Genomic DNA, 13,421 nt, shown 5'->3' on the forward strand with positions numbered 1-13,421 from the left:
ATTGTGAGGACAAAAAAGAGAGGAGTATGGGAGATGGCAGGTTCCTGGAGGGAGAAGGATGTCCTGAAGAAGGGAGCACAAGGTAGCTGCAAGAAGCGTAGCTCTGGAGGCTACCAGTGTCTTCCTGAGACTTCTGGTGGTACAGAGCTACCTTGCAAGCTGTCCTAAGCAAGGAGGTTGTCTCTGGCTCTTGGTATGTACTGCCCTTGCTAACACTATACTCTTCCTTGCTTCAGAGCTGGCTTTTGATCAAAGTGGCTTGCGTGGATTTGATTTTACACTTACTCTTTGGGAAACCTGCACGGAGCATGGGTTCATTTTCAACTGACTGAAACAGGCAGTGCCTATATTCAAAGTACTGTTAGCACCAATGTCATTTTTTCATATATGCAAACTGACGTGCTTTTTGTTCACAGTAAGTGTATGAGAGCAGGCTATTGCTTGTCTGGTTCTGCAGATCTGGGAAGCAGACTCAGTGTAACATTTTCAAACACTTGGTATTTCAGTTATCGATGTCGCTTGATAACTGAAAGTCAACTGTCATGTTTAAATAGCAATTACCAATGAAATTGTACTAGCTGTAGTGTTAGGCATCTTTCAGGAAGGTTGGGTTGCATGGATGGAACTTCAAATATACTGCTGTTCCTCAGGAAAAGCTTTTTCTGAGGCTTTTCGGAGCAGCTGGGACAGTTTATGGTGCCTGTATTTCACAGCACTAGGATGTATTAGCAGAGTTCCAGGTGCAGGTGTGTTTTTTTTCTGTCCAAGCAAAAATAAACTCTAAAAAGTATATTAAGCCTTGTTCTACATGAAGGCAGTTGGCTAGTAAATTCAGAAGATGGACCTTTTAGTAAAGCCTCGCTCTTCCTTAACGACTTTCTAATAACCCTTAACATGTTTTTGCAGTTACAGAATGGTGCAAATTCTCCTGGTCATGTGTAGGCATGTGAGGTTTGGCCCTGTAATGCTGTTTAATACATGACAACTTCCAGATTAATGGAAACAAACCCTACTTGGCACATAGAGCTTAATCTTACCACCTTACAAGAAAAAAAAAGCCAGCAGAAATCCAACACTGTTACATCAGTTCAGAAAAAACATACAGTGTGAGCTAACATGGAGCCTGTTGGTTTGCAGATACTGTCAGTTTATGATTCAATAGTAAGTGGCTCCAACTTGTTCTACTATTTTATTTATTTATTTAAGCACACAGCTGCTGGAACAGCTCTGCGAAGTTAGCTACCCTGTGTTAGAATGGGCCGCTTCTGTCACAGTCTGAGTTCAGCAGTCAGACATTGCAATTCTACTTATATTTTCCTCCTCCTTTTCAGGCTGTGGTTTGAATGACTCTCCCATAGGACTGGCTGCGTACATCTTGGAGAAGTTTTCTACATGGACCGATCTGGAATTCCGCGATTCAGAGGATGGAGGACTAGAGAGGTAAGCGTTTCCTCTTATGCCATTTTGGATGAGGTGGCTAAGCCCAGAGTCATAGCGAAGGAAGTTTGTCTGAATCAGTCACTTCACATCTCGCAGGGAGCCTGCAGTGACCACAAATGGTGTGGTGCTGTCCTAAGAGCGTGCAAAGAAAGAAATAGGCCATGGAGGCTGATGTACTCCCTTCCCACTTTGATATCCTAGAAAAGAGAGATGCCCCACAACTTCCAGGGATTAAAAACTGACTGAGGTGGAAGAATATAATTAGGACAGAAAAGCAAAAGTTTAACCTGCATTAAAATGCTGGGAAACAGAACTCATGATTCATTTTAATACCAATACTTAACTCTGTACAAAGTTGCTTTAAATTGATCAGTATTGCTTCATCTATCTACTGTTTGCTAATAAAGGATCATTCTTAGCGTGCGGCAGAAATCTGAGATGAAGTCCCCTTTGAAAATTGCTGAGATACGTGGCAGTAGCGTGGAGCAAAGGGGCACTTTATGAAAAGGTCTGGTGACAATGGATTTGAACAGAATGTTTGCACTGCACACAGCTAATAATTTGATACGAAACAAGCACTGTTTGCCGCACACATTGGTGTGATGGCTCTACTGAAGGCTCATGGTAGCAGTTCAGATTATTATTAATAAATATGCATGTGCTCTTCTGCTCCTACCCTCCCAGTCTATGGACAGTATAGACAGCTGTGCTGGAGCATAAGGTGCCTGTTGGAGTCTGGCTTCTCTGTAGAAGTTGAAACATCACTTCCCAGTTTGTGTCTGAAAGCCTTTGACACGCTTAACTGGTCGCTGACAGACAGAGGGGGAGTAACACACTTCACCTCTCAACTCTTCTTAACCCGAAACCTCTTTTTCTTACAACTCAACCAAAGTCAGGTCCCTGCTAAAGTAATGCAAAATGGTATTCGGTTCTAACTAAGCTATCTCTGGCCTTACCTGTTCAGGAAGTTTAACCTGGATGATCTGCTCACCAATATCATGATCTACTGGGTGTCAGGCTGTATAGTCTCCTCAATGCGTTTCTACAAAGAAAATATGCAGAAGGGGATAGGCACACAGAAACATGAAAGGTAAGTGGGTCTTTTCTTCAAATATTTTTCCCTGAACTTAATTTTATGGTTGCAGACAGGTTGCCTGTGTCTTATAGCTGCTGCAAGCTTCTGAATGTTGAGGAAAAGCAATGCTGTATCACAGTGTTCCTCTGCAGGACAGGTCTGTTAGTTGATGAACTGCGTTGTGCTTGGAAAACACAGTAATTGGGGCAGAATCCTGAACCGTCAGTGAGGAGATCTGACCGGAGGCACTGCTTGAGGACCTCCCATTCACGGTGGATCCAACTAGGGAAAAGCCCATGCAAGTACTTCCAGACTTTAGTTATTAAATTAGCCTGTGACTGAGTCATGCAGTCAGTTTTGTTTATGGTTTGTTTTGTAGTTCTGATACTCTTCTGGACATAGTTTGCCCATTTCTGCAAAAGATTTAAGTCCTACCGTTGGAAGCAACATCAGTATACCGACAAACTGCATAATTTGAAAGTCATTAAGACTGATGTTCCTGCTGTGCAGACACTTAAGACAGCAGCTTGGCTGCATGTACTTATGTCAGCTTGAGTATTAGTGAAGGCTTAAACCTGCCCTAAGGTATTTGCAACCACAGCTCACTGCTGTGGTATTTATTTAGCTGTGAAATGATGCTCCCAGGAAGCTGACTCAGTTCTTGAAGCTGCTCTGGCTACACTGTGGGCAGTATCCTGCTCCAGTTCTGCCTACATGAGATGAGCTATATGAGCTTCTATGTGCTTCAAGGAAGGAGCCTCAAAGACCTACGTAAAATGAGGCACCCTGTCTTCAGGCTTCCAGTGGTTATGTGCCCACTGATTTTTGTATCTGAATTTTGAAGTCTGTTGCTTCTGCCAATGCAGCTTATGTGTATGGGATATTTAAACCTAGAAAATGTTGTTCTGTTTATGACAAGGGCAGATCATTCTACTTTGTAAGGCAGTCTTCCCCTCAAATGAAAGCAAGAGCTACTTTACAGGGTAAATTCTCATGTTCAGAAATGTTTCCTCTGAATCAGTCTGGATTTACTCTCTATTATTCCTCTCCCTTTAGAGCAGTGCAAGAGAATTCTTCCCCTGCCTACCCTCCAGTTGTCCTGCCAGGCTTAGCAAGTCCTACTTGTAATCTTCACTGTAAATCTCTCTCCAGTCCTTGTCAAATCTTGTGCTTTCCCCTCAATACATGGCTCCCGAGTCCTGAGTGCAGCATGAGGAAGCTTGATACTCACCACCTCCTAGGGCTCTCTTCTCAATTTCCATGCTTCTAACTCTTGTGCCCTGATGCACTTGCAAAATTGCCTTAATATCAATGTATGCAAAATAATTCCCCCCTGCCCTGGGAATGGAAGTGTTGTCCAGTCTTCAAATTTAGGATCTAGAACTCAGATTTTAATTGCCCAAAACAACAGCACACCCAACTGTTTAAGAACAACACTTCCTTGGGACTTCCCATTTCTTGGCGGGCTAAGTGTTTGAAAGATGAAAGTTATTCCCTCTCCTCTTGCAGGCTCCCCGTACAAGTACCTACTGGCATTGCCTCCTTCCCTAATGAAGTCATGCACACGCCCCAGGCTTGGGCCCGGAAGAAATACACCAACATAGTTTCCTTCCATTTCATGCCTCGAGGTGGCCACTTTGCAGCTTTGGAGGAACCTGAACTTCTTGCTGAAGATATTCTGCAATTTGTTGGGAAAGTAGAGAAAGAGCAGCTTTGGAGAAAGTAAAGGAGGGTAACTCCCCTGACAAACAGCAGGGTATTGCTAATAGCTTAGCACATGTACAGGCCTTACTAAGTCCACTGTAATCCATGTAACTAGCTCTTATTCTTGACCAGATGCAAGAGAGGACAGCAAGAAAAACGCAGTGTCTCTCAGTACGATACTGCCGTGGGGACCTACTGGTTTGGGGTTGGGGTTTTTTGTTCAGCTAGGCTGAGAGAGTAGCATGAAGACTGCTTGGTCATCTTCTCCCCCAGGCACAGACTTCTAAAATCTGTTCTGTAGTATTCCTGACTCTTGCTTTGAAACTGAAAAATAGACCTTATTCTTAGTGTGAGAGTTTAATCGTTATGAAAGGCTTTTTGTTCATGGCAGCAGTAAAACTTGAGTTGGTGTAGGTGTGAGGTTCCCCACACAAAGAACAGGGAACAGCCTAGCAAGACCAAACTCACATGAGCGCATCAGTTAATCAGCATTGATGAGCTACACTACCTTTCAACTAGCCAGCTGGCTACTGCTGGCTGCCTTTCTTTTCCAGCCTAGGCTGTTAAGCAGGTTCCTGGCTGCAAGGAAGCTCAGCTCCCCTATGCCAGGCTTCTGGGACAGCAACATGTGAGCTGAAGCACATGGGTGCCTGCTGCTCCCAGCAGAAGGAGGGTTGGGTATGAGTAAGTACAGCCCAAGCTGCCTCTGCACTGAATTTGTACTCTTAACTAAAATCGTAGCCCTGGATAGGCTCAAGACACTGTGGCTTTGCACTGCTTCTGCAGGGTATTGTAAGTACCTCTTACTAAGTAATAAAAATTTGATTAATTCAAAATTAAAAGAAACTTGCATGAAAATTTTTAATAATTCCTGTGTGTTTCTTTTAGTTTTTTTTACTAACTGAGCTTTTTCTTGGTCACAGCAAAGTGAAGTGTCAATTCAGAACATCTCGATTCTGTACTGCATCTGTTAAAAAGGTCAGAGCGGAGGCAGACTACTCAAAGAAAATTGAATTTGAAGGGCTGTATGTTTTTGCCAGCAGCAGTTCCTATCATGTGCAGTTGAGCTTCAAACACTCTTAACCTGTATCCAGATGACCGATTTCAGTATGGTTTTGTTCTCCAGTCACTTCCGCTACACTTCCCTACCCCTGTGAGCTCAGGGAAATAGAATCCACCACTAACACTTGCACGGATTAGTACTGTCTCACAATATTAACTGAAATAGAAGCTGTTAAGTAATGGTTACTCCAGCAGAGCCCTGCTCCATCCCACGGGGCTTTAAACTCAAGAACACTGACCAGTTTGTTTCACAGAAGGCAAGTCACCGCTCCTGCTGGGCACATCTGCATCCTGGTGCTCAAAGCCACCTGATATGTCATGACAGAGCATCATTAGGGCAGACATAGGCATGCAACAGCCTGGAGCAGTTTTCTGAGCAGAGATGAGACCGCTCCCTGCCCTTCCTCTGCCTTCTGTGCTTCTGCACCTGGGTGCCAGCAGAGGAAGGCACAGTTGCTCTTGGGGCTCCCTACAAGGTTTGACTGCAGCCTTAGACCTTCAAGCTGTACTTGAATTCTTTAAGACAGCTAACTGCTGCCAAAATAGTAGCAAGCACTAGTTCTACATTTACTTGTAAACGCTTCCATTAGCCAAAGTTTGTGTTCTCATTTGCAAACTACTGTGTGGCTCAGGCCAGCATGTTTTGAATAGACAGGAAGAAATACAGAATCATTCACTTTGTCTAGAACAAGTGGAGAAGACCATCCCCAAACTTGTTTCAGGCTCAGTACATTAAAAAAGGTTGCTTAGCCAGAAGGAATCAGCATGCCTCTTCAACAACAGCTGTTTACAGGCACTGCTATGCTCCCTCTTGCATGAGTCCTGATCTCTGGCCGTTTGTTTTTGCCTTACTTCTGTCCCCTGTGTGGCCTTGTATTTCAGAGCTGGAGAGCATCCGCTCTCCTCTTTAATGCACCTGCAGCCAGCTGCTGTGGTGCCAGAGAGCACTGCCCTGTGCTGCTACAACCAAATACGTCCCCAGGGACTGCTCCGTCACAACACAGATAAAGTAAGTGGGAAGGAAGTTTGTTATACGATACCTGCCAAGCAGATTTTCAGATGTGAGTAGAAGGCTCAAAGCATTTTCTTCCCCCCCTTTCTGGAGCAGATCTGCTTGAAGGGGCCCAGCCTCGATGAGAGGAGGCACATGGGGACTCGGTTTAGCGATCTTGCGTTACAGCAGCTCATCCAGGCTCCGTCACCAGCGAGAGCTGGACAAAAAAAACAACTGCCTGTAGAACCCTTCTGTCTTTAACCAGGCCTTACAGTTCTCAGCAGTCTGACGCAGGCAGTAAGTGAGCACATCCTTGCCCGAATCTGCATGCCAGGAGGGACACTTCAGCCTTCAGACATGAACCAGCCACGCTGTTGGTTTTACTTAGCTTAGAAGACAGGCACTGAGACACTAAATCCGGCACAAAAATGGATGTGATTGGCTACTGTCTGAAAGAGGGGGGGGAAAAAAAATCTGGACATAAAAGGTGCAGACTTTAGAAGCTTAAAAAGGATAATTAAATGCCTGTTATATAGGAAAGGTTGTTCTGAATTCTGATGTCATGCTTCTCGAAGCTTAAGCCCACAGCTATCAGCAGCTGTTGCTCATCACCTACTTACCTACACTTAGATACTAAGATTCAGTGAAATAGTGTGACAATGTGAAAGAATATAAAATTCAGCTCTGCACCAGCTCTAAAGCCTGCCATCGATTCCCCTCCCCTTTTTCAAAATTATCCTTTGGTTTCAGCACAACGCAGCCAACCCCACCGCCTGTAGTGCAAGGTTTAATAGCAACGAAGCGTTTGTGGGCTCGCAACAGCATCTGCATCTCTTCCTTCAGGGAGCAGCTCTCCCATGAGCCTGCGATTCGGATTTGATTACCACCTTGAGCGAATCCAAACTCACTTCTGACATGCTCCAGTACTGGCTAACGGGCAGGTATTTGGTACAGTTCTGCAGTCAGTCAGATAATCAGAAATATTTTTAACATTTCTGTCAGCAAGTAACTGCGTATCAGATCGCTGCAGTAGTAATAAGCAGTAAGAAAGGACTCCCTGCTCTGTTACGCTTGTTCTTATTTAAGGGAGACAGCCGAGCGCCTGCTGTGCAGGCAGTAGGTTTCCTCTAACAGGGCCAAATGCACTGCTGTTGGGCTGGCTGAGCTGTTTCTTGGGAATAAGGCTCATCTTTTAAATAGTAGCTATGGCCTTCAGGAGAACCCAGAATCCAATGACACGTGGGTGCTCGAAACACTTTGTTTTGCTCCAGAACCATTTCTTGGTGAAGCTTCCATTTCTGGACCAAAGTTGCTCCAAAAGTCTCTGCTCAAAGAAACTGCTGTCCTAAAAGCCAGACCTCCTTAAGTTGCTCCAAACCATGCATTTATCCCACGCTGGAACCAGAAGTAGCTGACCTAAACCCTACTCTTTACTTAGCTGGGTACAGCCCGCACAGTCTGGATAAGAGGTTCAGAACCATGGAGATGCCACTGAAAATAAACAGAATTTACACTGTCCCCCGCCTGCTGAAGTGCTTTGGAAAGTATTTGCTTCTGGTGCAGAAAACACTAGTAAGGTCATCATCTTCTCGTATAGCTCCAGCTAAACTAACTCACTCCCGCTACAACCAAATTTGACTTCTGATTTTTAAACTACAAACCATAAAGCCCTGAAAAATCCCAGCCAGTATATGCAGCCTTCGGCCATCTTCTGCAAGTAAACAAGACAAGGCTTCATGTACGTTAAACAAAAAAAGTCAGGCATTACTCACCTTATGAATGAAAAAAAAAAAATGACTAGAAATCACACTTTCATATGAAAAAGGAAGTTAAGCCATCGTTCAGTGAAAAGTAGGATCTGTGAAGTCTAGCGTCACAAGTCCATAAGGGGACCCTTCCTACTTGTCACCCCCAGGTCGGCCAGAATTGCTTGGGGGCAGGGAATCGATTGGTTCAAGACAGTCAATCAAATGTACATCACGTTTTACAGCAGGTGCCATACATCATATGCATTAAATGAAGATATATTTTTGTCTGAAAGAGGAACGGAAAGATCCTTCTGGGTACTGTGGGAAGAGACAAGGAATAAATCCATATTGATTTCAGGGTAACTTATTTTAAAACACTGAGAAAATGATGCCACTTGTTTTACTTGCTGTAATAGCACTTCAAGGAACATAACTCACACTAAAACCATCTTGCTTAGGATTAGTTTTCTTTCATGGAAGAAATATCCTGTGCGGTGCCAGACAGCCCTGATGGTGTTATGGCAATGCTGCTAGGAGAATTAGCCCCATTACAATTGTCAGTTGTCTTCCGGAGAGCAGTATTTATAAACAGATCTGCGCTGAGTGACAGCTCTTTCCCCTTGCTAGATGTAGTCCAAACTTCAGTCTTCAAAATACCTTCCTGACTGATTTTTAAGACGTTAAGAAGGACGCTCACGCTCTCCCCACATTTAGTAACTGAAAGTCTGTGGTTTTGAGGATAGGACAAATGATAAACAAGGTTTAAGTCATGAGTTTCCATCTTCTTAAATGAAAGATGATCCCCCCTTTGCAGCAACAGTTCAATCCGCTGCGGATGATGGGCGCAGAGGGAGTACAGCGCAGAGAAAAGGTGAACAGACACATGAGAAGACAGAACCACACCCAACCGCCCAGCTACTCAGTCCGAGGTACCAGCACGACAAACTCCGCTATACGTGAAGACTGACTCATGCCTGTTTCAACAGCACAAAAGAGGTGAAAGGAGGGAATCTGACTACTTCACCTTGCCCATGCTGCTGGCCCCAGCGGCTGCCAGGGCCCCAGCGTCCTGCCCCGGTGGCTGAGCCAAGGGACTCTGGCCCTGTCAGCCCCCCAGCTGCCTGCCCCTCGCAGCGGCTGCAGCCTGCTTTGGACCCAGGCTCAGGGGCAGGTGAAAAAAGAAATGGCACACTCAGCTCCGAAATGCCTCCAAGTCCCTGACTTGCCCCCCCACTTGTATCCACTCTACATCCAATGCAAAACCAACTTTTGCCTGTCCTGCTGACACCGGCTTCCTGGTAAACACCCCGTCCTCCTTAAGACGAGCCCCCTGCTGCTGCTCCCTTCCCAGCTACCCATTGCACAAGAATACACGGATGGATCCCACCCCCAGGCATTCAGGTAAGTGATTGTCAACGTCCTGGCTGAGCCCAGCTCACATTTTTCCCATTGTCGCTCAGTGCAATTTCACAAGCTTAGGTTGCAGCTCTGCTCCAGCTGAGCCTAAGTAGTCCCACTCACTTTGGACAACGGCCATGGCTGCCTCGTAGGATCTCATCTCTGCTGGGAGCGCACCCACTAACCTCTCCACTTCCCCAAATGGAGGAAGTCTAAGAACAGCTTTATCTTCCAGCAGTTCTTCAGCATTTTTGCAACCACGCCTGTGTTTCTGGGGTGAGTTTTTATCTAAATACATTCGTATCTCTCGAGTTCTACAAATTCTTGTACAGTCTCAAGGGAACAAAGATCCACACCTACATTTTTGTCTAAATGGAATTTTTTTTTTTTGCATCACCCCAAGTCTTTTGTGGCTGACAAAGCTTTTTGCAGCGATCAGAGGGCATACTTAAGCCTTCAGAGAAACCAAAGACAAAGAGAGGTCCCAAGTAATCTCTCTCACAAACCAAGCAGCAGAAGCCATTGCAGAACACAGATATAATCAATTCTCCTAACTTCACCGCTGTGTCCTTTCCCTTTCAAAGCTAAACAACAGAAATAACTGCTTAAATGATTCTTTTTAAAAGCGCATAACCTATTTATTTTTTAATTTTTGCCCTTTTCTTCCCAGCAGGTTCTGATTTCTGGTCTCAGAAGTGAATGAAGTCTTCCTATTTTAGGAACAATTTTGAAGTTACAGACGTCAAAAGACTAAGAAAAGCCTACTCCATTCTCTAAAGCTAGAACCCTGTCATAAAAAAATTCAATGCCTGCAACCAGATTATGATACTTAGCAATTCTTTGAATCACTTCCATTTTCCTCTGTGGAGATATTTGCTGGTTTCATTTCTCTATGTCTATACATGCAAGGGAAAAAAAAAACCTGATAATGTGCCTTAGGAAAAAAAAAAGTCAGAATTCAAAATAAGTTTTGACATGGAACATCTTCATGTGATTGAAGCAACTCGGTGCTTTACATTTCAGGACAGCAGGCTGTACGTACTAAACCTAACCGATCTGAAAAGCCAAGTATAGAACACCACTAAATGCGTGAAAGATGTTCATAGTGAAGGCAGGCGTACAAAAATACATCTGTCTTACATTCCCTCTGCCCTCAATCTTCCTCCTGTACTGCAACTTTTTTTTTTTTTAATAGATATCTGAGAAGCACAACAAATAGATACCTTTCAGAAACAGTTACTAATTTCCATCACAAACTTTCACCCTTTTGCGTCACTACATAAAAATTGGAGGTTCACAACCACACAGCAGTAACGATACGAGACAGCAGCAAATTCCAGCTCCTATTTTATTAGGAGTACCTTACGAAATTACCATATATTAGATTTCTAGAACTTTACTTTCAACATCGCTTTTGAGATTAGTGACTTCATTAACTACCAACCAACACTTAATTAATCTCTGAGTCTAGAAACAAATGTGAGAAGTTCCCTCTCTTCTTCTTGCCTCTTTACAGTCCCACCCATTCCCACTTGAATATCACGCACAGGTCTAGCACAGATCTAGAGCATTCAAAGCCATCAGATCTTGCAACCACGCTCCCGTGGCTTCTCAGGAAAAGCTAATTTACTAAACATATACATCAGTTCAGAGTTTGGAAGACAGAAGTGTTTTAAGGCCCTAAAATTACACCATCATATCTGTGTGATATCACATGTATCACATATCATTTCCCTAAGATTTGAGAGGTAAGATGGGATGAAGCTCTGGACTGCTGAAGACCACAAACTTTATATCAGAAGATGTTGCCAACCCAATTTTAGAGAGATGACGACTAAGAATCAGAGAATGTGGGTCATTTTAGACACTTCTACAAACAAATACAACGTATTAAACCTTCTGAACACCTATCCAGCAGCAGGTAAATCAAGGCCCGAGAAGGGTTACAGCTGGTATTTCTCCCAGACAGGCAACACCATCTCTACCTACTCATTTGGGGAGGATGGGGGGGGGTTGCTGCCCCCCCAACGAAACAAACAAAGAGAAGCTTTTGTGCAGGAGTCAAATACAGTAGCAAAAAGTGGTCTTTTTAAAAAAACACAAACTCTGAATCTAACCAGACCAATGAGGAAATCTAATTGTGGCTATTATGGACATTTCCAAACCCGAACTTTAGTGGAAAAAGAACTCCCATCCAGAATTGAAGTTGGAAAGATATTTAGCTCATTAAGTTAGTGAAATCCTTACTTAACACCACAGAGTATTATTTCCCTTTACTAGCCATAGAAGTTGGGTCTTGAGGTGGGACTTTGAACCCATTCAAAGGGGAGAAGATCAGATACATGTTACATCAGAACTTACCTAGGAAGGCAGGAACTAAGCTGCTACAGAAGGGAGCAAATCCTCCTCCGAGAAATCAACCTCGTTTCCTTTCACCCAGGAATCCAGAGTCACCCGTTACTGGAGACTGCAGGCTCCTGGTTGGGAGAGATTAGTAACGGAGGCACACTGAGTAGGGAGAAGCAGCTTTGTATACTACACCAGTTAATTCACAGGATCACATTTATTGTTCCATCAAAAGAATTAAAAGCTACTTATGGTACACGCACTAGAAAGATAGCTGATCTGGATACGCATCCTGTCCAAACAACAAATGCTTACAGACTCTGCTGACCGTGAACAAGTGAAGATAACCCAGGATCTCCGTGTTTCAGCACAAAAAACCGGGAAGCTGCACTTGCTGCAGCTGAAATGCTACAGCCTAACCAATGGGATGTCGGATACAAAGCAAGAGCCAGGAGTTAACCCAAGAACCAAAAATGTTAGAGGGAAGAATGTTCCTTTATAATGACGCCATTTTCAGTGTCTCCGCTTTTGGTCATTTCCTTTCTGTTTTGATCTGTCAGACAGCTGTCTTCAGAAAGAATGAACAACTTCTGTACCTCTGAAATATCTGAAACAGGCACTTGCAGCTGTTACAGACAGGTGACAAGCAGGCTCATTTGAGAAGTCTTTAGATTAGGCAGAGAAGGAATTTGCAAGGCCAGTTTAAGACGACGAGACACACGTCCTCTTTGAAAGTTATGACCCTGGCCATCATTTGGAATGAAAATTGCATATTTCCTTGTATTGTTGCAGTTTGGAGACATTAAAGCATGCCTTTTCTTTGCATTCAGTGGACTTGGGTTTGTGTTAGTGACATAAAAAGACCCCTCCTCCCCAGATCTTCCTGTACCTCTCACCTCACTTTTGCTGAGAGCCGGGTAAAAACCTCTGTGATCTGCTGCTCCTAGGACAAGCCCACCTTCTTGAAAAGCACAAAAGGCTTCCAAACGCTAATAAATTAACTCTCTGTAGATCCCAAGTGAGCAAGTTTTCAGTTGTGCTGCTAGCATCTGTGGGTAAGCAGAGCTGGGAACTGGAATTCTGTAAAGAGACAGAAAGAACATGGTCTGGTGCTACACTGAAGCATGCAAAAACTTAGCTGGCACAAAGATTTCCTTTTGGCTCAGGATATGGGAAAAGCCCAAAGGAAAACAAGGCATGAACGCGTGCACCTAATGTAAATGAGAAATTACAATCTTCATTTGGGGGTTGAGGATGTGTTGTAATAGGGCAGGAGGTGAATCAGATTGGGCATACATATAGAATAAGCTCTAACTGGCACAGAGCTAGGTCTATCTGCACAAGCCAAGGTTGGGGTTTTTTTTGGGGGGGGGGGAGAGGGAGGTGAGTCTCAGCATCCCATACAGCATTTTCTTCACTACAGAAGAAAATCATCTATAATGAAGTCTTTGCAGAAGTGCACGGAATTCTACAAATATCAAATGGGCTCCATTCTTCAACTTCTCCGAGGTTGTCCCCTCAGCTGTGTCACAGAGAACCCCACCACACACCCCACTGTAGGGCTTACTCATGTTTGAGTGTTAGACTTGTCAGGACTCATGTTCCACGGGAGCACTGCTGGTGGCTGCTGCTGGAATGCAAGCAAGGACTTAGG

At 44.1% G+C, this 13,421-nt stretch overlaps 2 protein-coding genes across 9 annotated transcripts in view; one reads left to right on the plus strand and one right to left on the minus strand.

Annotated features, from left to right (window-relative positions):
* EPHX1 (epoxide hydrolase 1) overlaps positions 1 to 6,313 on the plus strand; it is a 14,097-nt gene extending 7,784 nt beyond the window's left edge. For all 4 annotated transcript variants that reach the window (XM_035903619.1, XM_035903618.1, XM_035903620.1 and 1 more), the window contains 3 exons: positions 1,332 to 1,440; positions 2,405 to 2,530; positions 4,025 to 6,313. In XM_035903619.1, the coding sequence (XP_035759512.1) occupies positions 1,332 to 1,440; positions 2,405 to 2,530; positions 4,025 to 4,241 (452 nt within the window). In that variant the 3' untranslated portion in view covers positions 4,242 to 6,313. The remainder of the gene's footprint in view (positions 1 to 1,331; positions 1,441 to 2,404; positions 2,531 to 4,024) is intronic.
* A 449-nt stretch (positions 6,314 to 6,762) lies between these two features.
* The window catches only part of TMEM63A (transmembrane protein 63A), a 44,449-nt gene continuing 37,790 nt past the window's right edge, over positions 6,763 to 13,421 (minus strand). For 4 of the 5 annotated variants that reach the window (XM_035903616.1, XM_035903612.1, XM_035903613.1 and 1 more), the window contains 2 exons: positions 12,664 to 12,847; positions 6,763 to 11,898 (listed from right to left, as the gene is read on the minus strand). The gene's annotated coding sequence lies outside the window, so the exon portion shown is untranslated. The remainder of the gene's footprint in view (positions 11,899 to 12,663; positions 12,848 to 13,421) is intronic. The other variant, XM_009648145.2, reaches the window with a different exon arrangement.

Source organism: Egretta garzetta, unplaced genomic scaffold, assembly GCF_000687185.1.
Source record: "Egretta garzetta isolate BGI_Z169 unplaced genomic scaffold, ASM68718v1 scaffold11, whole genome shotgun sequence".
Classification (NCBI taxonomy): Eukaryota; Metazoa; Chordata; class Aves; order Pelecaniformes; family Ardeidae; genus Egretta; species Egretta garzetta.